Genomic DNA, 24,029 nt, shown 5'->3' on the forward strand with positions numbered 1-24,029 from the left:
AGAGCTCCTAACTCCTGTTGAGCCGGGTTCATGTTACAACAGACAGGTATTTCCTTGAATAAACACAGGGTCTTTCAACCCAACATTTCACGGTGCTGCGTTGAAATAGTTAATGCCCAATCTGCTTTCTCTCATGCGCCTGGAAACAAAATTAACGTTAAGGCACTATGAATCAATAGATACAGTTTTCACAATGGCACCTACTTTACACTGACTGACATTGCATAGAGATGCACAGCAGAGCAGCTGGAATTGTTAACAGGTGCGTAAAACAATGTGTCCAAATAAACATAAAGGTCTTGCAAGTGTAAACTTCTCAAATAAAGAAAAACGCAGACACGTATAACAATGAGTACAGAGTACATTTCTTTATGTATTTTATTTCCTCACCTGGCATCTGCAAATGATGTCCGACTCTGTCGCCAACAAATCCACCACTTTCCCCATCCCTTCATCGCCCCATTGTGCACCAAGTACAACTGTCACCTTGTTCCCCTTGTCGTTTCGAGGTCGCTTCCCCCCTGTGCCAGGGTTTGTATAACAACTTTTGTGAGACATATTTATCCTACGCCAGCGCACTGCTCGCAGTAAAATGACAACTCGTATGTGATGAGAAAAATGTCCCCTCAGTGCTCAAGAAGAATTCTGTCTAACCAAAAACGGGTTTGCCGCCTAATTACGAGAGGGTACACCAACCGTAGTCTAGACCGCACATGATCTCGTGTCTACATTTACCGCCAGACCCTTATCCGTTGGTCAAGACTACCACGAAAGCGAGAGCCAATGAGAATTCATATAGTGTAGGCCTAATCATTCTCCGAGTGCTCGTCTCGTTTGGATGAAACTACTCGCACACTATGTTAAACCACTGGACCGGTCATATGCAACAATTTTGACTGTGAACATACTGTCCCTAGCTATTAGCACACATATAAACGAGATAGAGAAATCAAATAAAAAAATGCGTGGGAGTGTATCAGATTATTTTATTGTATTTAGTGTATTTTTATAGCCTACTAAATCCCTGATTAGCATAGCCTTTTTTAAATGACAGTGTTAATGCAGAGTGCAATAAGAAACAATAACTGTTACAAAACAGACTAGAGCAAATTATCACTATAACATTGTTGTGTCTGGAAAAACAGGTGAGTTTATTATTATGGTCTATCTATGCTGTTACCTTTATATTTAATGGCTAACTGATCATGAACCAATATTCATTACAGTCATTACAACAATGCTTGGCTGTAGGCAAAAGAGGCCCTCTATTTGCCAAATTAAATGATGGGCCCTCTATTTGCCAAATGAAACGAGAGTCTGTATCAACAAGTAAACATAACATGTAGACCTACTGTAAACATTTGTCTCAGTATCAAATTGAAACATTCTATACATAGACATGTTGATTTTTGTCAAATAATGTATAATATTTCAATGAAATTGTGTCCAATACATTGAATGTCCATGATGAAATTGTAACATGCAAATGATCCCATTATCATCATCATCATCATCATCATCATCCATACTTCCTGGGGTTGGTTGCAAAGCAGTTCCTGTCATATCATTGTCAAATCCTGTTATTGATGTAGTAAATCATACAAAGACCCCACTATAGGGGGTTAATAAGGAAGTCTCCATTTTGAAAAACAAGCATCACCTAGGTTTGTTAGGTAATCCTTTGAAAAAAGCAGGAAATACATGCATGGCTGATATAGATATTTGTAAGTACAGTATAATGTTAATGTATACCATAGTATTTGTTTGGCAGACAGGGGTGGAGCACTGGAAGATGGCGTCAACATTCATTGTTTCTTTTTGCCTTTGGCCTTGTCCTTCTTCTTGCGTCCACCTAGAAATAGAGATACAAGATAGAATCAGTGTTGTTGCATATACCAACCACACAGCTATAGCTAATTTAATTTCACCCAGAATACAAGACGATAGACAGTTGAGACCCGTTGCTACACTAGGAGCTGAAAGGAATAAGTAAAGTAAATCAACAAGATGAGAGCGCATGGAAAGGAAGCACCCCCAAACAATGGAGACAAGGACACAAATATAGGTTAAGCTTGATGTTGTGGGATTTTAGTGAAGCTGTGTACGTTCAGGTGAAGTCAGTAGAATTGTCCCCTAACAACTGATCTAGGGTCAGATATTTGAATTGCCCTAACGATAAATGGTCATCTGTGAATAAGGACAACTTCTGCCTCAAGTGTTTACATAACAAGGAATGTGTACTGAGCGTCAGACCCATAGCAGTCCCTCTCTCCAGACTGCACACTGGCGGTTAGAAGATAATAGACCCATAGACCCCACAGGAATGTCATCTTCAGCGGACATCTGTGATTTTAACATCCCTTAGCAGCGTGACAAAGATTTACAGCACACTGACGACAAATTGCTTCCCTGACATGTTCATTTATAAAATAAAATAAAAATGGGGGCAAAAATTCATAAAAGAAACAAAAAATGGGGGAAAATCTGGTAAAAATGATTAGTTTGCAGTAGTAAGTTCCCACTGGGCTCACACTGGTTGAATCATTGTTGTTTCCACACCATTTCAATGAAATTACATTGAACCAACGTGGAATAGATGGCGTCTGTGCCCAGTGGGTTGTTCTTAACATCAAATGCAACGTAATTTTTTATAGAGACTTGTTCCTTGTTAGGCACTACATGTAACATACACAAAATGCTGCTCAAACCGAGTGAATCAATAACAACCTAGAAATGATCCACAAAACCACTGGCCCAGATCTGATCTAATTCAATGATTTACTGTATGTGTGTGTGTGTGCACGTGCATGTGTTTGTGTGTGGTGGTGGTTGTTGGTAGGGACAGTTCGGCTGAGGTCCTGCAGTGTTCAGTAGGTCGGTATGCGTTCCGCCAGGCGCGAGGTGTATCACATCTCCCATCATAAGGTCACCTTGGGTACTGGGGGGGATCCAATGATGGCAAGCCTACAAATCTCCAACCACCCAGTGCTAGCTGACAGACAATATACAACCAACAAAAAGCCCCTGGGAGTCATCCATAAAGCACCAACACATAGCCAGCCAGGCTAACCACACCACATACCCCCCAGACATGGAAGAGAGTTGGAGCAGGAACAGTAACTGGTGTATGAAAGGTCACCGAGGAAAGGGGAAGGATATGCAGGATGGACAAGACACAGAATTGAAAGGAAACCAGTGAAACAGGACCCTAAAATCACCCATTTATTTTTAAACTAGGCAAGTCAGTTTTAAGAACAAATTCTTATTTTCAACAACAGCCTAGGAACAGTGGGTTAACTGCCTTGTTCAGGAGCAGAATGACAGATGTTTACCTTATCAGCTCAGGGATTTGATCTTGCAACCTTTCGGTTACTAGTCCAAAGCTCTAACCACTAGGTTACCTGACGCCCCACCAATGACCTGGTTAGATCCATGCAGGGTTAGTGGATGGTGTTTCTGGGAGTCTGAAAAGCCTGAAAGGAGGAGAACCTACCTCAATGTAACACACAACTCTTTTTAGGTTTAGTGTGGCCTTTTCCAAAGCCCATGTCTGTTTTTAGGGAATTAAAGACAAGAAACAAAGTTTTCCTTACAGGACAAAAAAAATCAAGATAAGCAAGAATGGTTAATTTTCTATCGAGATGAGGCTAGTTCTGAAGACATTACCTTCTCTATGTCTCTTAGTATCCCCCCGTTTCTGTGCCTGTGGTTTGGGCTCTGCGTCACCAGCAGCTGTGTTTGAGGGGGACTCTGATGATTGACTCTCCTCTAACCCCTTTCCATCAGCTCCACTTTCCTGGTTCCCATCTATCTCTGTGTCTCTGCTCTTTGGAACATCCCCACCAGCTGATAATGCATTCCTGTTCACATCCTCAACCTCCGAATCAGCAGCCTTAACCCTCTCCACCTCTGGGGACTCCTCCTCGACCAGGCGGTCAGCCAAGGAATCCATCCCAGGTTTGAGGTCCTCACTCTGTGTGTGATCACAGGTTCCCTGGTCCTTGTTGGTGGTGGTATGGAGGTCTGAGGGGCCTAAGGTTTCGGGTGAACGTGAAATGAGTGAGGGGTGTGTGGGGAGGCCGGATGAGGACTCCCCTACGACTGAATCTCTGTCTTGTTGTCTTTGGTCATTGGGTGATGTCACCTTTTCAACTTCATCTCCATCTTTAGCATCTATAGCAGGCAATCCCTCAGGCTGTGTGCCCTGCTCTAGGGGAGGAGAGAAAGGACAATTATTCATTATAGATATTAACATAAAGCTCAACTAACTACATTTACCTCCTCTACAAACCTCTTCTACATTCTACATGCAAGCCTTTCAGATCTACCCAAGTGCCTAGTACTTAGAGGTAAGAGGGTGTTTCTGGACAGGGCGTTAGTAATATCTTTCAAACAGCTCAAGGCAGCAGCAGAATCAATGGCCAGTCCCATCCTCATACTCACCCGGCAGACTGCTGTCCCTTTTCTTGTCTGCAGAGGGCAGGCTTGTTCTGTCGGCCCGGGGCCTGGTCTTCCTCAGTGCATAGCCCTTCCTGATGTCAGACAGCAGGTGGTCGATTATGCAGCCCTCTTCCTGGACTGGGGGGGCTTTACGAACTGGGGTTGAAGGACAGAGGGTTCATCTCAAAACAGTCCACCCTGATACATGCACTGCTCTGGTAGTGCGTTTGAATTTGGACTGGTGAACTGCAATTATCAAACATGCACTTATAGGTGTCAACTGTCCTTAGAAAGTGGCATAATTTCCTAGTCTCCTTTCCTTAATCTGCACTGAAAGACTGGACAGTTAAAGGCAATGGAAACCTTCTATTTTGTGAGCAATGCTTTCACCTCCCCAGTTCTTCTGCAGGTGAAGGAGGAGGAGACGAGGAAAGGGATCTTCTGAAGACTATTGAGACACAGCCAGGGAGAATCCCTTTCAGAAGCTACACATGATCCATGTATGATTATGATGTTGGTAATGGGACACTATTGAGTTATGACTATAGTAACCAGGGAGTGCCTTGAGGTAACAGTGTTATTTGGAGTGTTGGCTGGCGGTTAGGCTCACTTATCTTCCCGTTATCCCCTCTTGGTCGCTTGGAATCCTCCTCCTCCTGCTGTTTCTTCCTCTTCTCTGCCTTAATGGCTTGCTCTCGGCGGGTCTGATTGTCCTGGGATTTAAAAAAGCAAGAGAAAACAAAGTAACAGTAGGTATCCAAAATGTGAAACCATAGCAATGTGGTATTTAATCTCTGAACAAAATTGGAGGACCTATGCAGTCAAAATGGTATGACCCGGTTTGTGGAATAAACACAGAAAGATATACTTAAATTGAATGGTTTTATATAGGAACGTCAATAGGTGAAGTAGGTCCAGTAGTTATTTGTTTCTTTCACCTTGAGAGCTTTGATGAAGAGTCCCCTGAAGGTCTTTATAGTGCTGAACAGCTCCTCCAGAGAGAGACGGGATGAGTCCTCACACAGATACAGTGCCAGATCCTCCTTCTTCCTGTCAATGGAGGAAAACCTCTCCTCCAGCTCCCTGCAGGCCTCCAGGCTTCCCTAGAGTAGAGAGCCAATTCAGGGGGATTTATTTAGTTCTGATCTGGCAACAATCACGATGAAGTCACAAATCTCTAAAACCATTAAAGGGGGGCTTTTGCGAAACTACAAAGTCACCTGCTCTCTGGTGGTGAGGAGAGGTATTGCAACCCACCTGCATTGCCGTTAGATACTGCTCCTTGATGTCCTCCACAGAAGAGGAAGCCACCTTCCTCTCTGAATCCTTCAACCGCTTGATGAGCGAGCTCACCTCTGTCTGGATAGACTCCAGATTCACACTGTGGAAGTAAACAATAAACTTGGTAAGGTTAGCATAGCCTCCGTATCAAGCTTTGATTAGACTCCACAATGTTGTATACAACTTTTTCCAATACCCAGCAGCTTTTTCACAGATCTCCAAATCATCTGGAAGGTTCAACAGGTCATCATGGTTCTGCTCCGCCTCCTGTAGGATGTGGTGGAGCAGAGTTATGCGACTTTTATTGGCCTTGGTCTCAGTGAGCTTTAGCAGGGTTCCGATCTTGAAGCCCTCCGCATTCCCCGTGTGGCTCCCCTGTAGAACAGAGATAGACAGACAGTTCTCTCACTAACAACTAACAACGTTGTTGTGAGACCATCTTTTTTGTGTTTGGTTATAAACTCAGCAAAAAAAGAAACGTCCCTTTTTCAGGACCCTGTCTTTCAAAGATATTTCATAAAAATCCAAATAACTTCACAGATCTTCCTTGTAAATTGTTTAAACACTGTTCCCCATGCTTGTTCAATGAACCATAAACAATTAATGAACATGCACCTGTGGAACGGTCATTAAGACACTAACAGCTTACAGACGGTAGACAATTAAGGTCACAGTTATGAAAACGTAGGACACTAAAGAGGTCTTTCTACTGACTCTGCAGACGTGGCCAATGCCCTTACTGTGAGACGCCTAAGACAGTGTTACAGGGAGACAGGACGAACAGCTGATCGTCCTCGCAGTGGTAGACCACGTGTAACAACACCTGCACAAGATCGGTACATACGAACATCACACCTGCGGGACAGGTACAGGATGGCAACAACAACTGCCCAAGTTACACCAGGAATGCACAATCACTCCATCAGTGCTCAGACTGTCCACATTAGGCTGAGAAAGGCTGGACTGAGGGCTTGTAGGCCTGGTGTAAGGTAGGTCCTCACCAGACATCACCGGCAACAACGTTGCTTATAGGCACAAACCCCCGTCGCTGGACCAGATTGGACTGGCAAAAAGTGCTCTTCACTGACGAGTTGCGGTTTTGTTTCACCAGGGGTGATGGTCGGATTCACGTGTATCGTCGAAGGAGTGAGCGTTACACCAAGGCCTGTACTCTGGAGCGGGATCGATTTGGAGGTGGCGGGTCCGTCATGGTCTGGGGCGGTGTGTCACAACATCATCGGACTGAGCTTGATGTCATTGCAGGCAATCTCAACGCTGTGCGTTACAGGGAAGACATCCTCCTCACTCATGTGGTACCCCTCCTGCAGGCTCATCCTAACATGACCCTCCAGCATGACAATGCCACCAGCCATACTTCTCGTTCTGTGCGTGATTTCCTGCAAGACAGGAGTGTCAGCGAAGAGCCCGGATCTCAATCCCATTGAGCACGTCTTGGACCTGTTGGATCGGAGGGTGTGGGCTAGGGCCATCCCCCCAGAAATGTCTGGGAACTTGCAGGTGCCTTGGTAGAAGAGTGGGGTAACATCTCACAGCAAGAACTGACAAATCTGGTGCAGTCCATGAGGAGGAGATGCACTGCAGTACTTAATGCAGCTGGTGGCCACACCAGATACTGACTGTTACTTTTGATTTTGACCCCCTCCCCCCCTTTGTTCAGGGACACGACACATTATTCCATTTCTGTTAGTCACATGTCTGTGGAACTTGTTCAGTTATTGTCTCAGTTGTTGAATCTTATGTTCATACAAATATTTACACATGTTAAGTTTGCTGAAAATAAATGCAGTTGACAGTGAGATGATGTTTCTTTTTTTGCTGAGTTTGGTACTATATGCCATCAAATGTTATGGATTCTTACGTAGTTAAGGAAGTTTCCAACGTCCAGAATGAGCTTGCAGAAGCTTGGCAGTCGAGTGCTCACCCTCAGACCTTATAGGATTGAAATAATAACCGATTAAAGAGAATAAATAAAAGGAATTTTAATTAGACGTAGGGGTGATGAAAGTGGTAGGGCAGCCAGCCTGGTGCCTGGACTTACTCTCACAGGCCTCATCCAGCAGCTCGGCTTTAGGCTGCATCATCTGTAACACTGAGCTGATCTCCTCACACAGCAACATGCACTCGATCCTCAGGGCATAGCTGGGGGTCAAACACATACACACAACCAAGGTCAACATCCAGGGTGAATTGGTCCGAGCTCAGTGAACAGCAAAAAGGTGGAGAACTTTACCAAGGAACAGCTAGGAGCTGGAGATAAAACTGGTCCACACCAGCTAACTTCTGTCTCTCTCCCTGGTAGGATGTGAGGTTATCCATCTGAGTGGTGGGAAGGAAAAAACCTTTCTATGAACATAAACTGACAACAAACATTTGGTTCCCAATACTATGTCCCTATCAAAACGGGAAATGTATTTAGATCTAGAAATACAGTGTGGCCGCTTGAAATTAACCAATGAACTTGGCAGGGATTCCTGTGCCGGCACGCACCTCATGCTTCTCTGGTTGTAGCTTCTGTAGCTGTTTCAGCACCTCCACATCGAACTTGGAGCGGTCCCCTTTTTGGATCATGGCCACAATGTCCTCATGTGAGCTGTTAGGGGACATACAAATTACAGTGTCTTCAGAAAGTATTCATACCCCTTGACTTATTCCACATTTAGTTGTGTTACAGCCTGAATTCAAAATGTATTAAATTGATTTTTTTATCTCACCCATCTACACACAATACCCCATAATGACATAACATGATGCAGCTACCACCATGCCTGAAAATATGAACCGTTGTACTCAGTGATGTGTTGGATTTACTGCAAACATAACACTTTGTATTTGTATTTATTAAAGATCCCCATTAGTTAATGCCACGGCGGCAGCTACTCTTCCTGGGGTCTGGCAAAATTAAGGCAGTTATACAATTTTTTTAAGCATTACAGTACATTCATTACAGAATTCACAACACATTAAGTGTGTGCCCTCAGGCCCATACTCCAGTACCACATATCTACAACACAAAATCAACACAAATATAATGTGCATATATGCATGTGACTGTGCCTATGTTTGTGTTTCTTCACAGTCCCCGCTGTTCCAGAAGGTGTATTTTTATCTGTATTTTAAAAACAATGATTCTACTGCTTGCATCAGTTACCTGATGTGGAATAGTTCCATATTGTCATGGCTCTGGGTATAACTGTGCGCCTCCCATGGTCTGTTCTGGACTTGGGGACTGTGAAGAGACCATTGGTGGCATGTCTTGTGGGGTGTGCATGGGTTTCTGAACTGTGTGCTAGTTGTTTTAAACAGACAGCTCAGTGCTTTTCAACATGTTAATACTTTTCAAAGGTCCCTTTTTGTGGCACCTGACAACAAGACTGAACAGTAGTCTAGGTGCGACAAAACTATAGCCTGTAGGACCTGCCTTGTTAATAGTGCTGTCAAGAAAGCAGAGCAGCACTTTAGTATTGACAGACTTCTCCCCATCTTAGCTACTGTTGTATCAATATGTTTTGACTATGACAGTTTACAATACAGGGTTACTCCAAGCAGTTTAGTCACCTCAACTTGCTAAATTTACACAATGATTTGTCCCAAATACAATGCATTTAGTTTTTGAAATATTTAGGGCTAACTTATTCCTTGCCTCCCATTCTGAAACTACCTGCAGCTCTTTGTTTAGTGTTGCAGTCATTTTAGTTGCTGTAGTAGCTGACGTGTATAATAGTGTTGAGTCATCTGCATACACAGACACAATGGCTTTACTCAAAGCCAAGTGGTATGTCGTTAGTAAAGATTGAAAGAAAGTATGGGGCTTAGACAGCTGCCATGGGGAATTCCTGATTCTACCTGGATTATGTTGGAGAGGCTTCCATTAAAGAAAACCTTCTGTGTTCTGTTAGACAGGTAAATCTGTATCCACAATATAGCAGGGGGTGTAAAGCCATAACACATATGTTTTTCCAGCAGCAGAGTATGATGGATAATGTCAAAAAACTCACTGAATTCTAACAAAATGGCTCCCACAATCTTTTTATTATCAATTTCTCTCAACCAATCATCAGTCATTTGTGTAAGTGCTGTGCTTGTTGAATGACCTTCCCTATAAGCGTGCAGAAAGTCTGTTGTAAATTTGTTTACTGTAAAATAGAACTGTATCTGGTCAAACACAATGTTTTCCAAAACTTTACTAAGGGTTGGTAACAGGATGATTGGTGGGCTATTTGAGCCAGTGAAGGGGGCTTTACTATTCTTAGGTAGCGGAATGACTTTTGCTGCCCTCCGGGCATGAGGGCACACACTTTCAAGTAGGCATAAATTTAAGATATGGCAAATAGGACTGGCAATATCGTCCGCTATTATCCTCAGTCATTTTCCATCCAAGTTGTCAGACCCCGGCCGGTGGCTTGTCATTGTTGATAGACAACAATACTTTTTTCACCTCTTCCACACTCACTTTAAGGAATTCAAAATTACAATTCTTGTCTTTCCTAATTTGGTCAGATATATTTGGATGTGTAGTGTCAGCGTTTGTGGCTGGCATGTTGCTGGCAAGTTTGCCAATGAAAAAATTATTAAAGTAGTTGGGAATATCAGTCAGTTTTGTAATGAATGAGCCATCTGATTTAATGAATGATGAAGCTGAGTTGGCCTTTTTTCCCAGCATTTCATTGACGGTGCTTTTTACTATCACTCTTTGTTATTTATCTTTGTTTCATAGTGTAGTTTATTCTTCTATTTATTCAGTTGTCACATGATTTCTCAATTTGTAGTACATTTGCCAATCGGTTGTGCAGCCAGAATTATTTTCCATTCCTTTTGCCTCATCCCTCTCAACTAGGGTTGCAAAGGGTTGGAAACTTTCCAGTAAACTTCCGGAATTTGTACGAAATTTTCCATGGGAATTTAAGCCCTGGAATTTGGTGAATTTTGATTAAATTCCTCAAAAAAGCTTATAACAGTGAACCTTTTTTAAGGCAATTCTAGGTCTTGTGACATATTTTGGTTAAACTATCCCCAATTCAATGGAATTGCAACCCTCTGCATTCTTCCATCACATGTGCAGTGCACTCTTCCATCACATGTACAGCTGATTCTTAAGATCTTCCACCCTAATGAGATGCTATTGAGCCCACACTACTACACTGTCTAAGCCAAGGATTACATTCTTTCTGGTAAGTTTTGATTACAAAACTCGGTGATGTGAATATATTTTATTTGACATGCATTATTTTTTCTTAATTAGTAAATAGTAAACTACAGCAAAGTGTGTTTAAATTATTTCTATCTAACAATTTCTGCTAGTTAGTTTTTGCTACCATGTGGGATCTAGCTTGTTTGAGCCTGCTAAATGAGAAGTGTTAATTCACCTGTTTCCATACATGTTTCATTTGAAAACATTTATCTTACAAAGGAGTTGTTTAATCTAACTGCTTAACTATTTATCTGTACATAGGGTTTATTTGGTGTTTTTTACAAAAAAAATCTGATCTTTACAGGAAAATGCCACGGGCACTATCTGATGTGTGGAGACATTTCACTGCAGCTAATGTAGAAAGAAAAGCTGTGTACATTTGCAAATACTGTGCCAAATCATATGTGAAGAATACAACAAAGATGCAGAATCATCTGGCCAAGTGCATAAAGTTCCCTCAGCGCTCACAACAAGCAGCCTCTGACAAAAGTCCCTCTACTTCTATTTGAGGTGAACATTATGAATCAGACACCTTATCGGTAGCAGAGAAATGCTGACGAATGTCTTGCTTGAGCTGTGTATGCAACTGGTTCACCTCTGATGCTCACAGGCAATGTGTATTGGAAGAGATTTCTGAATGTTCTTCGCCCAGCATACACCCCTCCAACCAGACATATTTTATCTACTAATTTGCTGGATGCATAGTTCAACATAGTTCAAGTGAAGGTCAAGCAAATCATAGCGAAAGCATACTATATTGCAATCATCTCTGATGGGTGGTCGAATGTTCGTGGGCAAGGAATAATGAACTATATTTCCACCCTTCAACCAGTATTCTACAAGTGCACAGACACAAGGTACAACAGACACACTGGCCTCTACATTGCAGGTGAGCTAAAGGCAGTCATCAATGACCTTTGACCACAGAAGGTATTTTCACAGACAATGCTGCTTGGTCTAAAGTGGAGGAGTCCTACCCTCACATCACACCCACCCAAGGACATCATGGCACTGAAAACAATGGATACACTCTACAAGAGAGCCAAGGAAATGGTTAGGTATGTGAAGGGTCATCAAGTTACATCAAGCTACCTCACCAAGCAAAGTGAGAAGAATAAGAGCACCACATTGAAGCTGCCCAGCAACACCTGTTGGGGTGGTGCTGTCATCATGTTTGACAGTCTCCTGGAGGGGAAGGAGTCTCTCCAAGAAATGTCCATATCACAGTCTGCCGATATGGACAACCCCATCAAGAGGATCCTCCTGGATGATTTATTTTGTGGGAGAGTGGTAAGCAGCCTGAAACTCCTGAAACCTATAGCAGTAGCCATTGCACGGATTGAGGGAGACAATGCCATCCTGTCTGATGTTCAGACTCTGCTTGCAGATGTAAGAGAAGAAATCCATACTGCCCTGCCCACTTCACTGTTGCTCCAAGCAGAGGAAACTGCAGTCACAATACATCAAAAAGTGTGATGACTTCTGCCTGAAGCCCATACGGAGTAGGCACAGCGGCTGCAGATACAGGTAACCCCAGCAACGAAGGTGCAGGAAGATCAGGCCCCAGGGCGGCAAAACTATTCGTTGTTTGTATCTACTCCAGGCCTCTCATTGGGAGTGTAGTATTGCTTTGCAGCAGGCCGCTGTCTTTGGCTTACACGGCTCGTGACATGCGACCAATGTTGATTGCCATTCTCCTCTTGCTGTGCTCCTTTGACTCCGCTACCAGATTGGGGAGAAGAGGCAGGAGATGGCTCCCCTGGCGAACAAACTCCGGGCAACACCGGCCAGTCCAATAATGACAAACGACAAGACGGAGATGCATCCAACATATGCGGAAGCCACCCAGCAACCGGTGTAGAAAAGGTAAACATTTCACTCTGCGTTTTCCCCAATTTCTTACGTAGGCTGGTTACCTGCGGGATCAAGGAAGCCACCTCAAGCCTATAATCTTCGACAAGCAAACAATTGCCGCATTGTAACTCTGAGTGATCCAGTTTGTCCTAAAACACAGAATAATAGATACAACTCCTACAGCGCTGGAACCGTTCATTTTCCTCTCCAGACAAAGAGGGCCCCATTGGAAAAAACTCATCTGGGACTAACTTTGTTAGCTTTATGGCTAACGTTAGCAGCTTAGCTAGGTTAGCGGCTCTTTCAGGCAGACTTTAACCTGTATTCAGGACATAAAGTTATTTATTTGCCATATTTTTGGCAGTTTTACTTTAGTAAAACTTACTTTATTTACTTTATTGCAAAGAGGATGCATATTTTGAAATATTTTAATTCTGTACAGGCTTCCTTCTTTTCAATAGGTGCCCTTCAAAGCGAAGCATTGGAAACCCTCCCTGGTCTTTGAGGTTGAATCTGTTTGAAATGTACTGCTTGACTGAGGGACCTTACAGATAATTGTATGTGTGGTGTACAGAGGTGAGGTAGCCATACAATAATCATGTTAAACAGTATTATTGCACACAAAGTGAGTCCAATGCTACTTATTATGTGACTTGTTTAGCACATTTTTACTCCTGATCTTATTTAGGCTTGACATAACTGTCACGACTCCTACCGAAGGTGGCTCCCCTTCCTGTTTGGGTGGCGCTCTGCGGTCGTCGTCACCGGCCTACTAACTGCCACTGATCCTTTTCCTCCCCTTTGTCTGTTTATTAGTTACACCTGTGTTTTAATTAGGTTAATTTGTTGGGCTTTATTATCCAGCCGGCCCGCCTGCTGGGTGTGCGGGATTGTTTTATGTGTACTCTAGTGCACGCCTGTAAGTCACGGTTTTGCGTATACGTGTGTTGTTCGGGACTGTTTAATTCCCCTGTGTTTTGGGGCATTTGTTTGAGTGGCGTCGTTTTCACCTGTGTGGTGAAAGAATAAAGAAGTATCGCTACTCTGAACTCTCTGTTTCCTGCGTCTGACTACTTCCTCCACTACATCCCGGGCATTACAATGAGTTGAATACTTATTGACTCAAAACATTTCAGCTGTTCATTTTGAATTCATTTGTACAAATTTCAAAAACCATCATTCCACTTTGATATTATAGAGTTGTATGTGTAGGCCAGTGACATAAAATGTCATCCATTTTAAATTCTGTCTGTAACACAACAAAAAGTCAAGGGATGCGAATACTTTCTGAAAGCACTGTATTTCAACACTCTTCTGCAGTACCTATCAATTCTTGTGTTGCCTCCTTTACTAAGACTCTCTTCTTCATATTTCTTGCCTGAAAATACTCACCATCTGAATTGTTTTAAGAATATGTTCAGGTTGAGATTTTTCTTGGCATCGATGAAAGAAATCTGTTGATGGAGAAAAAGTGTGATGCTTGAAATTAAAACAGGGGATGTGTTAAGGAAAATGACAATAATGATGAAGGGAGAAGAGAGAGTGAGATTATAAGGCCATTTCAAAGTCTAATGGGATGGGGTAAGACCACATTGATTACTCTCTCTACCTCTTTGGGCTCCTGTTTGACCGCAGGGGCGCTGCCTTTGGCCTTTGACTCTGTCACTGGCAGACAGAAGAGCTCCTCAATACTGGAGTAGTCAGGCTCCAGAGAATCTGACTGTACCGATGTCCACATGGAGTGACTGTCTGGAGCAAAAGAACAAAATGGTATACAGTATTTGAATTATGACTTATACACTACACTCTTGAGTTGAAATGTATCCAATTTGCACTTGTCAGGGTCAACTGTATTTGTTGGTTTAATTCAATGGTGACACAATCTGACAGGTCCCTTACCAGTCACCACTCTGGATGGCAGCTTCTGCCAGTTGAGCTTCTTCATGCGTAGTGTGGGGCAGCGGCCCGCCTTGGGTGGAGGGGCATAGTAGGACCGGCCCAGCGTCTGCACACTCTGGGCCATAATCATGTCACCACCACCAGGGGGAGGTGGGGGGCCCATACCAGGCAGTGGTGGTGGGGGTGGGGGACCCATCCCAGGCAGGGGTGGTGGTGGTGGGGGACCCATCCCAGGCAGGGGTGGTGGTGGTGGGGGACCCATCCCAGGCAGGGGTGGTGGTGGTGGTGGTGGGCAGGGACCCATTGTGCCAGGTAGGGGTGGTGGTGGGGGTGGACCCATGCCAGGCAGGGGTGGGGGAGGCGGTGGACTCCCATACCCCATCCCTGGTAGATGAGGTTGGGTAGGAAGGAGACCGGGGAGAGGAGGGGGAGGGGGCAGCATCCCAGAGAAGCCAAGAAGTGGTGGGGGTGGAGGTTGGGGTGGGGGTGTGCCGAAAGCTGCCATGCCTTGTAGTGGTGGTGGTGGAGGAGGAGAAGGAGGGAGGGGTGCAGTGGCAACAGGGGAGGTAGATCCTTTAACGAGGACGACCAAATGATCGGTCAATCTTTCTCTCAGGTCTATCTGAACGCCCCTGTCTGTGGTCTTGACCTTGACCTTAGGTGACCCTTGCTGAGCCTTGGAGGACACCAGACGTTCCATCAAGCGCTCGGCGGAGTCAACTTCAGCTAAAGAACACACACACACACACAGACAATGTCAGAATGACATAATATAAACCAGCCAAAACATGCCAGCGTACATGGCCACACTAAATAAATGGTGAAAATTATGTTTTAATGGACTATGAAGGTGATTGATCTCAGACTCACGTTCCTGTGCCAGCAGACTAGCACGGTCAGCCAGGGCCTCCAGGGCCAGCCACACCTCGCTGTGTTCCGGCCCCAACAACAACAGCGCGTGCAGGATGGACAGCAACTGCACCGAGGCAGGGGAGCTACTCACCTGGAGCGAGGGGAGGGGGTTAGATTACTTGTATTATCTGCTGTGGGTTTTAATTACAAATAAATACACCCTTAATTGGTGCTTACTTTGGTGAAGAGTATGGCGAAGACTTCCTGGTGACTGCTCATGTCAATACCTCCGTACATGCTCTCCATCTCAGCATCATCATATGCCATGGTGTCCTCAAAGGTCTCACACTGGATGTTCAGGTCCACATCATCCGTCTCCCTGTAACACACACACAAACATACACAAATACGTATTTCCACAGGAAAAAACAAGTAGTAGTGTGAAAGAAAATTGGTGTGCTGTGCATCACAGAGCATTTGCTTATTCCGAAAAAGTTTATATATATTTGAAATAAATAAAAATGTATTTTGCAAAAGACTCAACTTACCTCAGTTTTGGAAGTAAATCCAGTAATTGTAGCCCTGCGAGACAAAGAATAAGTCACAGTTAGACATTTTCATTCAGTTTGACATGTCCACATAGAGATCCTATTCGATTACTAGAGGGGCTATGTTACAAATCCTAAAAGTTCTACAATGGGATGAAAATGCCATATTGGACGGGGAGAAATCCAAACCAGTCTAATTGAATTCATGGAATTAGAGTCATAACCCTGATTTTACTTATAAAGTAAAGCATGTGATATATATCATAAATTGTGTATTAGAATTATTGTCAAACTAAAATATTGTCATATAATTATAAATACTGTTCAAACAGATTTTATACATTTTTTTGTATAAAAAGCATCTAAAATATATTTGAACAGAACATGTCAACATGCTATTGTGTATACAGTGTATATATAATAAATCTAAAAAAATATGTTTTAAAATTTTGCTGATAGGTGCAGTGAAATGTGTTGGTTTACAGGATCAGCCATAGTAGTACAGCGCCACTGGAGCAAATTAGGGTTAAATACCTTGCTCAAGGGCACATCGACACATTTTTCACCTTGTTGGGTCGGGTATTCAAACCAGCGACTTTTTGGTTACTATCACACTGCGCTAACGGCTAGGCTACCTGCCGCCCTATTATTTGATACAGTATCAGTGCTTGTTGCATTTACAACTTTTCTAAGTTCTATCATCTACTGATTTCCGCCAGCGTATGGCTGTGGACTGCATTGTTTGGATATTGGCATACAGACAATTAAACAAATTAATGGAATCATTCCTCTAAAACTGGCTGGCTATCAAACTAACAAACATACAGTGCAGATAAATTCTTCAAATTCATTATTTTACACAATATCTTTTCGCAGCACGGGCAAACCATGGTTGACCAACTCCCTGACCAAAATGGCTGACTTTAACGCCATCATAAGAAGGTTCATGACCATTCTAGTACTCTAATTCTTAATTCTATGAATGTCCATCTCTATTTCCTGTATTCAAGCCATTATTTATAACGACTGCAATATCTTCATCATTATGATAGATTTTTCAACATATGAAGCACTCTACACCATGTAGGCTACTGTATATAAGCATTATTGTGGTACTTCTTGATACTACTAATACATTTGTGCATGGTTGATCTTTAAAGGGTACAGACACTCCTTTAGCTCTCCGTTTCCTGGGAAACAGTATTGGAAGGTCAAGTAGACATATACATGGCAATGGAAACCTTTCTCAAGAAACAATACGTGAATCTAAATAATAAAAGGCATTATTGGGAAGATACACAAAACTAAAATTGGAGCTAGTGAAAGCAGTGGTCTCCTTGTTTCTTTTCTTCCATTCACACCCGTGCTTCTCTATGTATGTGAGTGTTGAAAAATCATGATGAAGAGGTAGTGATACCGATGAACTCTTTGCGTAGTTTGTCCCTCTTCCTCAGGTCCTGTACCCTGTAGATGATCACGTTGACCACACTCATGAGGATGACCATATACGGCACGTTGTCCGTCGCATGCAGCTCGTTCATGATGACGCTGAAGCGGTACTGGTGGATCTTCACACTCTGACAAAGATATATAGTTATGAAGATAACATAAGTTAGCATCCCTAATTCATGAAGAGCAGGGAGATGCCTTATCTAAAGTAGGTTTTCTTATCTTAGACGAGGTACAATACATTTTCACAGGTCTCCTTTAATACTTTGTATGAATTCAAGGGGGTATCAATGCTGCTTCAGCTGACATTTGCCATTAACCATATGAAAATAATTATCAAAATTAGTCTTTGTGTATATTTATGCTGTTCTGTATAAAAAAAGGTGATGGCAGGGTTACGCCTTACTTTATAGTGATCCAGGGCATCCATGACCAGGTGGTGTCCCTGTGGGTTGAACATGGTGAGGGCTGCCAGCAGCTCAAACACCTGCATCTTCACCATGGTGTTGGACGTGTCCAGTGCTGCCAATCAAAAATAGAGATCATGTTCCAACAGGCAGGCAGAGACAGACAGACAGACAGACAGACAGACAGACAGACAGGCCTTTGCCAAAACTCTTGCCCCCTTCTTACGAGCCCTCTTTCTCACCTTGTGACAGGGTCCTGACGTATCCCTCATTGTCCAGTATAAAGTGCAGCCCAGCGGAGGAGTTCATCACTGCCTTCACACAGGCCACACAGGTGAGCTGGAGGATGGCATCAGCGATGCGGGCACACCCACGGCCAGACAACCTTTCCAGGGCCTCCATCAGCAGATCCAGCCCATTGAGCTCCAGGAACTGCACCATCCAGTCCTGGTCACTCCCCTCTAGACGCCTCCGCAGCCCTGAGTAGTTGACCACCGTGGGTACCTGTAGCAGTCGTATGCATAGCTCTGGATCTGCATTCTCCAAGTTGGCCTCTAGGTAAGCATCTGGGTCCGGGGGGCTGCTGGTCAGGTGCTCCTTTAGGGCCTCCCACTTCCCTTTGGATGCCTTGGCTGCCATGGCAACCAATAAAGGTGAGCTAGAGGTAGAGAAAAATCGTGAAATGTTCGTGTTGTGTGTGACACATAAGAGTGAAACAGAGACCCACAACAATTGAAACAAAATTTTAAAATAAGTCTGTAAATTATGCATTGGTTTGGTTTGGAGGAACTACAAAGCATTATTGGAAAGATAGACAACACTAAAATTGGAGATCGTGAAAGCAGGGTCTCCATTGTCAAAGACCTGCCTGAAGAGGAACTTCCTCTGAACTCAGGGAGTGGTAAAAGAAGAGGAACTCATCAGGAACTGTCCAAAGAGGAACTTCATCTGAACTCAGGAAGGGTAAAAGAAAAACAAACATCCTTTTATGCTGAAACTCTGAAAATGTCCATTCACATGCTTTGAACTTGGTGAGAACCCCTAATTGGCTAATGGCTAACAAGCTGTGTCAACCATGAACTAAAAGTACAGCTATCATGCTCATAACCAATTTATAGTGTTCAGAAACCATATTAATAGATGTATTTTTATAAATAATGTTTTGTTGTTGCATTTAACAGCAAATAATGCTGTTATTGAGGTAATTTCCTTAGTATACTAGGTGCTATCTATAGGATAACCCATAGGATAACCCTTTGTCGAACCCTTTTTGGTACTAGGTAGAACCCTTTTGGATTCCATGTAGAAGCCTTTTCACAGAGTGGAGACCAAAAAGGCTTCTCCTATGGGGACAACCAAAGAACCCTTTCGAAACCCTTTTTTTCTAAGAGCCTAGGTGACGTCAGAGTTCATCATGTGGGAGAAGTCGGAGCTCAGGATTTCCACCTATCAATTAAGATTTGGAGGGGCGTTGAAGTGGATTATTCCCAGTTGTATGTTCACATTGACGAATATATGAGATGCTATGAATGCAGCGTTAGCTGAAGTTGGTTGCTGTCGCTTGTAGAGGTCGACTGATTATGATTTTTCAATGCCGATACAGATTATTGGAGGACCAAAAAAAAGATGATACCGATTAATTGGCCGATTTGTATATATATATATATTTGTAATAATGACAATTACAACAATACTGAATTAACACTTTTATTTTAACTTAATATAATACATAAATAAAATCAATTTAGTCTCAAATAAATAATGAAACATGATCAATTTGGTTTAAATAATGCAAAAACACAGTGTTGGAAAAGAAAGTAAAATTGCTATATGTAACATGTAAAAAAGCTAACGTTTAAGTTCCTTGCTCAGAACATGAGAACATATGAAAGCTGGTGGTTCCTTTTAACATGACTCTTCAATATTCCCAGTTAAGAAGTTTTAGGTTGTAGTTATTATAGGAATTATTTCTCACTATACCATTTGTATTTCATATACCTTTGACTATTGGATGTTCTTATAGGCACCATAGTATTGCCATCCTAATCTCGGGAGTTCATAGGCTTGAAGTCATAAACAGTGCAATGCTTGAAGCACAGCGAAGAGCTGCTGGCAAACGCAGGAAAGTGCTGTTTGAATGAATGCTTACGAGCCTGCTGCTGCCTACCACCGCTCAGTCAGAATGCTCTATCAAATATCAAATCATAGACTTAATTATAATATGATAAAAACACAGAAATACGAGCCTTAGGTCAATAATATGGTAAAATCCAGAAACTATCATTTTTTAAAACAAAACGTTCATTCTTTCAGTGAAATACGGAACAGTTATGTATTTTATCGAACGGGTGACATCCCTAAGTCTAAATATTGCTGTTACATTGCACAACCTTCAATGTTGTCATAATTATGTAAAATTCTGGCAAATTAATTACGGTCTTTGTTAGGAAGAAATGGTCTTCACACAGTTCGCTACGAGCCAGGCGGCCCAAACTGCTGCTTATACCCTGACTCTGCTTGCACAGAACACAAGAGAAGTGACACCATTTTTCCAAGTTAAAATAAATTCATGTTAGCAGGCAATATTAACTAAATATGCAGGTTTAAAAATATATACTTGTGTATTGATTTTAAGAAAGGCATTGATGTTTATGGTTAGGTACATCTTAGTGCAACCTCAGTGCCTTTGTCGCGAATGCGCTTGTTAAATCATCACCCGTTTGGCAAAGTAGGCTGTGATTCGATGATAAATTAACTGGCACCACATTGATTATATGCAATGCAGGACAAGCTAGATAAGTAGTAATATCAACCATGTGTAGTTAACGAGTGATTGTTAAGATTGATTGTTTTTTATAAGATAAGTTTAATGCTAGCTAGCAACTTATCTTGGCTCCTTGCTGCACTCGCGTAACAGATGGGCAGCCTGCCACGCAGTCTCCTTGTGGAGTGCAATGTAATCGGCCATAATCGGCATCCAAAAATGCAGGTTACAGATTGTTATGAAAACTTGAAATCGGCCCTAATTAATCAGCCATCCCGATTAGGTGCTAGTTGCTGGGGTGTCTATTTTGTGAAGTGCACCAGTCCCTCCTGCAGCAAAGCACACCCACAACATGATGCTGCCACCCCGTGCTTCACAGTTGGGATGGTGTTCTTCGGCTTGCAAGCTTCCCCCTTTTTCCTTCAAACACAATGATGGTCATCATAGCCAAGCAGTTCTATTTTTGTTTCATCAGACCAGAGGACATTTCTCCAAAAAGTACAATATTTTTTATGGCGGTTTTGGAGCAGTGGCTTCTTCCTTGCTGAGCGGTCTTTCAGATTATGTTGTTATAGGACTTGTTTTACTGTGGATATAGATACTTTTGTACCTGTTTCCTCCGGCATCTTCACAAGGTCCTTTGCTGTTGTTCTGGGATTGATTTGCACTTTTCGCACCAAAGTACATTCATCTCTAGGAGACAGAAAGCATCTCCTTCCTGAGCAGTATGACGGCTGCATGGTCCCATGGTGTTTATACTTGCGTACTATTGTTTGTACAGATGAACATGGTACCTTTAGGCGTTTGGAATTGCTCCCAAGGACGAACCAGACTTGTGGATCTACAATTTTTTTCTGAGATCTTGGCTGATTTCTTTTGATTTTCACATTATGTCAAGTAAAGTGGCACTGTGTTTGAAGGTAGGCCTTGAAATACATCCATAGGTACACCTCAAATTGACTCAAATGATGTCAATTTGCCTATCAGAAGCTTCTAAAGCCATGACATCATTTTCTGGAATTTTCCAAGCTGTTTAAAGGCACAGTCAACTTAGTGTATGTAAACGTCTGACCCACTGGAATTGTGATACAGTGAATTATAAGTGAAATAATCTGTCTGTAAACAACTGCTGGAAAAATTACTTGTGTCATACACAAAGTAGATGTCCTAACCGACTTCCCAACATTATAGTTTGTTAACAAGAAATGTGTGGACTGGTTGAAAAACAAGTTTTAATGACTCCATCCTAAGTGTATGTAAACTTCCAACTTCAACTGTACCACTTTCAGTATAAGATCAAGATTAAATGTAAATTAAAGTTGGGTGAACTATCACTTCCACTTCAGTTCTGAGTGTGACTGTTTGGACAGAGTTCAATAGAGGGCACACTACTAGTAGGCCTATGCTCTGTCCCAGACAGCAAGCTCAAATATCAGTCACTATTGCTGTGTCTTTCACTGAGGTCGTAAGAGCTGACTGCAGGTCATGCAACTGGAGATGGACGGCATGTGGCAGTAATTAAGCCCCATGGGCTTAAAAAGGAGGTGAAAAGTTATAATGGATGAATGTGAGAAGAGGGGCATTTACTGATAGACAAGACAGTTAATAGACGATCACCGAGCCTCCTTTGACTTTGATTGAAAAGGTTAAAGGCTTTTGTATAGTCATGTTCAATTGAAAAGCCATTCTGTAAAATGTGCTGCAACCAACAGCCATCAGCATAATATGGGATAATGCATAGTACATTTGGTGTCATACTTGCTGAATTTGCAACAGCTCTGTGAGTATACTGATTCAGTCCCATTGTTGCTTGGAGCTGCGGATTAAAGAGTATTCAGTGCCATTGGGACATAGATTAGTGACTGACAGATTGGCACATTTCCAGCCACAGACAGACAGGAAGTGACCTAGGCTCGGGCGGTATACCGTATTTGCCGTATACCAGGGTATTATAAAATACCGATGGTATAATTTTCAATACCGTCAAGCTTGAGTTATAAGCCACTGCTTAGAACTAACTATAAGTTAACTTAACTATCTAAAACGTACCAAATGTATTATCTCCAGCTCAGGGCTCCAGCTATTTATTTGGTTTGCTAACTTGCTGGCTAAGTGGCTAGCTTGCAAGATTGGTTACAGTAGAGACAATCAACCCCCTCCTGGATGAAGATCCCTGATGCCTATTTTTTATTAAATGTTTTCTTTTGGAAAGAAATAACGCCCCGTATGTGCACTGCCGGTAATACCGTATACCCCAGTATGCTACAGAAACAGTATAAAGGGATGAAAATATGGGATACCGCCCAACCCTAGAGTGACCCAGTCAGCTATTCAGGCCTGTTAGCCAATATGATCACATCCTTCGCAGTGAATCTGATATGAGTGCTCCGTCTCTCTCTCTCCCCTCAAACACAAACATTTTTGTCCTGTCTGTCTCTCTCTTGGACACTTCCTTCCTTCTATATTCTCTTTCTATGACTCTTTTTTCCCTGACCCTCCCCTTTTCTCCCTCTCTCACTCACCCTTTCTTTGTTTCTCAACTTTGTTAGAAGCCAGAGTCTTTCCAAACCAGTAGTAACAAATAGGAACTTCAGGTGGTATGACATCTTAAACTGTCAATGTTTCATAGATTATAGCAAGTGTCAGACGCTTACCTCAATGAGGCATTTCTCAAGTGGAGCTGCACCAATTGTGCTAATTTTAACCATTTCCACTGAAGATTTACCAAAAACATATTTACAGGAAAAACTGTGCAGATGCAAAGTTTGGTAACAGTATAAAACTGTTACCAAACTTTTCATCTACAAGTTTTTCCAGAAAATGTTTTTCTTTTACTGTGTAAATTGTTCAAAGTAGTCATTGTGCATAGAGTTGTATGGTTTGTTAAACTTTGAAATCAATTGTTTTTGTTTGGAATACATTTTAAAGCGAAAAATCAGAGTCTCAATGACATTCCTTTACCATTGCCCTATGGTAGATAAATCCACATTCCAGTGATTGCACAAGAATGCAAAGAATCCATGCCAGACGTATTGGTGAGGTTGGAGTATCCTCCTTCTAGCATAAGGAGAAAAAAAATCAATCAAATGCTCCTTTAAGAGACCACGGTTCTGAGAATGGGTGGGGTCCACATGAGCAGAAACCTCAATGTGCAGAATGCCCTCTGCACTACACTACGAAGACATCCTACTGAGGAAATGTGACTCACACAGTTCAGGCTAGTGAATCATATCCTCCTGCTGTAGTCTGTGTTCTGTCCACTCTCTCTCTATTACAGTGCCTTTAAACTCTGCATCCGTTTGCATTGATTATCCAAGCCAGGCTTG

At 42.5% G+C, this 24,029-nt stretch overlaps 1 protein-coding gene across 4 annotated transcripts in view; it reads right to left on the reverse strand.

Annotated features, from left to right (window-relative positions):
• Nucleotides 1-969: 969 nt before the first annotated feature.
• The window catches only part of LOC135505895 (inverted formin-2-like), a 28,135-nt gene continuing 5,075 nt past the window's right edge, over nucleotides 970-24,029 (reverse strand). The window contains exons 2-22 of one of the 4 annotated variants that reach the window (XM_064925107.1): nucleotides 18,182-18,597; nucleotides 17,939-18,054; nucleotides 17,501-17,660; nucleotides 16,084-16,117; nucleotides 15,773-15,914; nucleotides 15,554-15,686; nucleotides 14,684-15,409; nucleotides 14,394-14,533; nucleotides 14,177-14,238; nucleotides 8,230-8,332; nucleotides 7,973-8,058; nucleotides 7,781-7,881; nucleotides 7,601-7,671; nucleotides 5,918-6,096; nucleotides 5,698-5,821; nucleotides 5,379-5,543; nucleotides 5,051-5,153; nucleotides 4,444-4,596; nucleotides 3,667-4,209; nucleotides 3,333-3,473; nucleotides 970-1,852 (exon numbers count right to left, since the gene is read on the reverse strand). In XM_064925107.1, coding sequence (XP_064781179.1) covers nucleotides 3,373-3,473; nucleotides 3,667-4,209; nucleotides 4,444-4,596; nucleotides 5,051-5,153; nucleotides 5,379-5,543; nucleotides 5,698-5,821; nucleotides 5,918-6,096; nucleotides 7,601-7,671; nucleotides 7,781-7,881; nucleotides 7,973-8,058; nucleotides 8,230-8,332; nucleotides 14,177-14,238; nucleotides 14,394-14,533; nucleotides 14,684-15,409; nucleotides 15,554-15,686; nucleotides 15,773-15,914; nucleotides 16,084-16,117; nucleotides 17,501-17,660; nucleotides 17,939-18,054; nucleotides 18,182-18,578 — 3,639 coding nt within the window. In that variant the 5' untranslated portion in view covers nucleotides 18,579-18,597 and the 3' untranslated portion in view covers nucleotides 970-1,852; nucleotides 3,333-3,372. Of the gene's footprint in view, nucleotides 1,853-3,332; nucleotides 3,474-3,493; nucleotides 3,551-3,666; nucleotides 4,210-4,443; nucleotides 4,597-5,050; nucleotides 5,154-5,378; nucleotides 5,544-5,697; nucleotides 5,822-5,917; nucleotides 6,097-7,600; nucleotides 7,672-7,780; nucleotides 7,882-7,972; nucleotides 8,059-8,229; nucleotides 8,333-14,176; nucleotides 14,239-14,393; nucleotides 14,534-14,683; nucleotides 15,410-15,553; nucleotides 15,687-15,772; nucleotides 15,915-16,083; nucleotides 16,118-17,500; nucleotides 17,661-17,938; nucleotides 18,055-18,181; nucleotides 18,598-24,029 lie in introns of those variants that run through there. The other 3 variants (XM_064925108.1, XM_064925109.1, XM_064925110.1) reach the window with 3 other exon arrangements.

Source organism: Oncorhynchus masou, chromosome 19 (assembly GCF_036934945.1).
Source record: "Oncorhynchus masou masou isolate Uvic2021 chromosome 19, UVic_Omas_1.1, whole genome shotgun sequence".
Classification (NCBI taxonomy): Eukaryota; Metazoa; Chordata; class Actinopteri; order Salmoniformes; family Salmonidae; genus Oncorhynchus; species Oncorhynchus masou.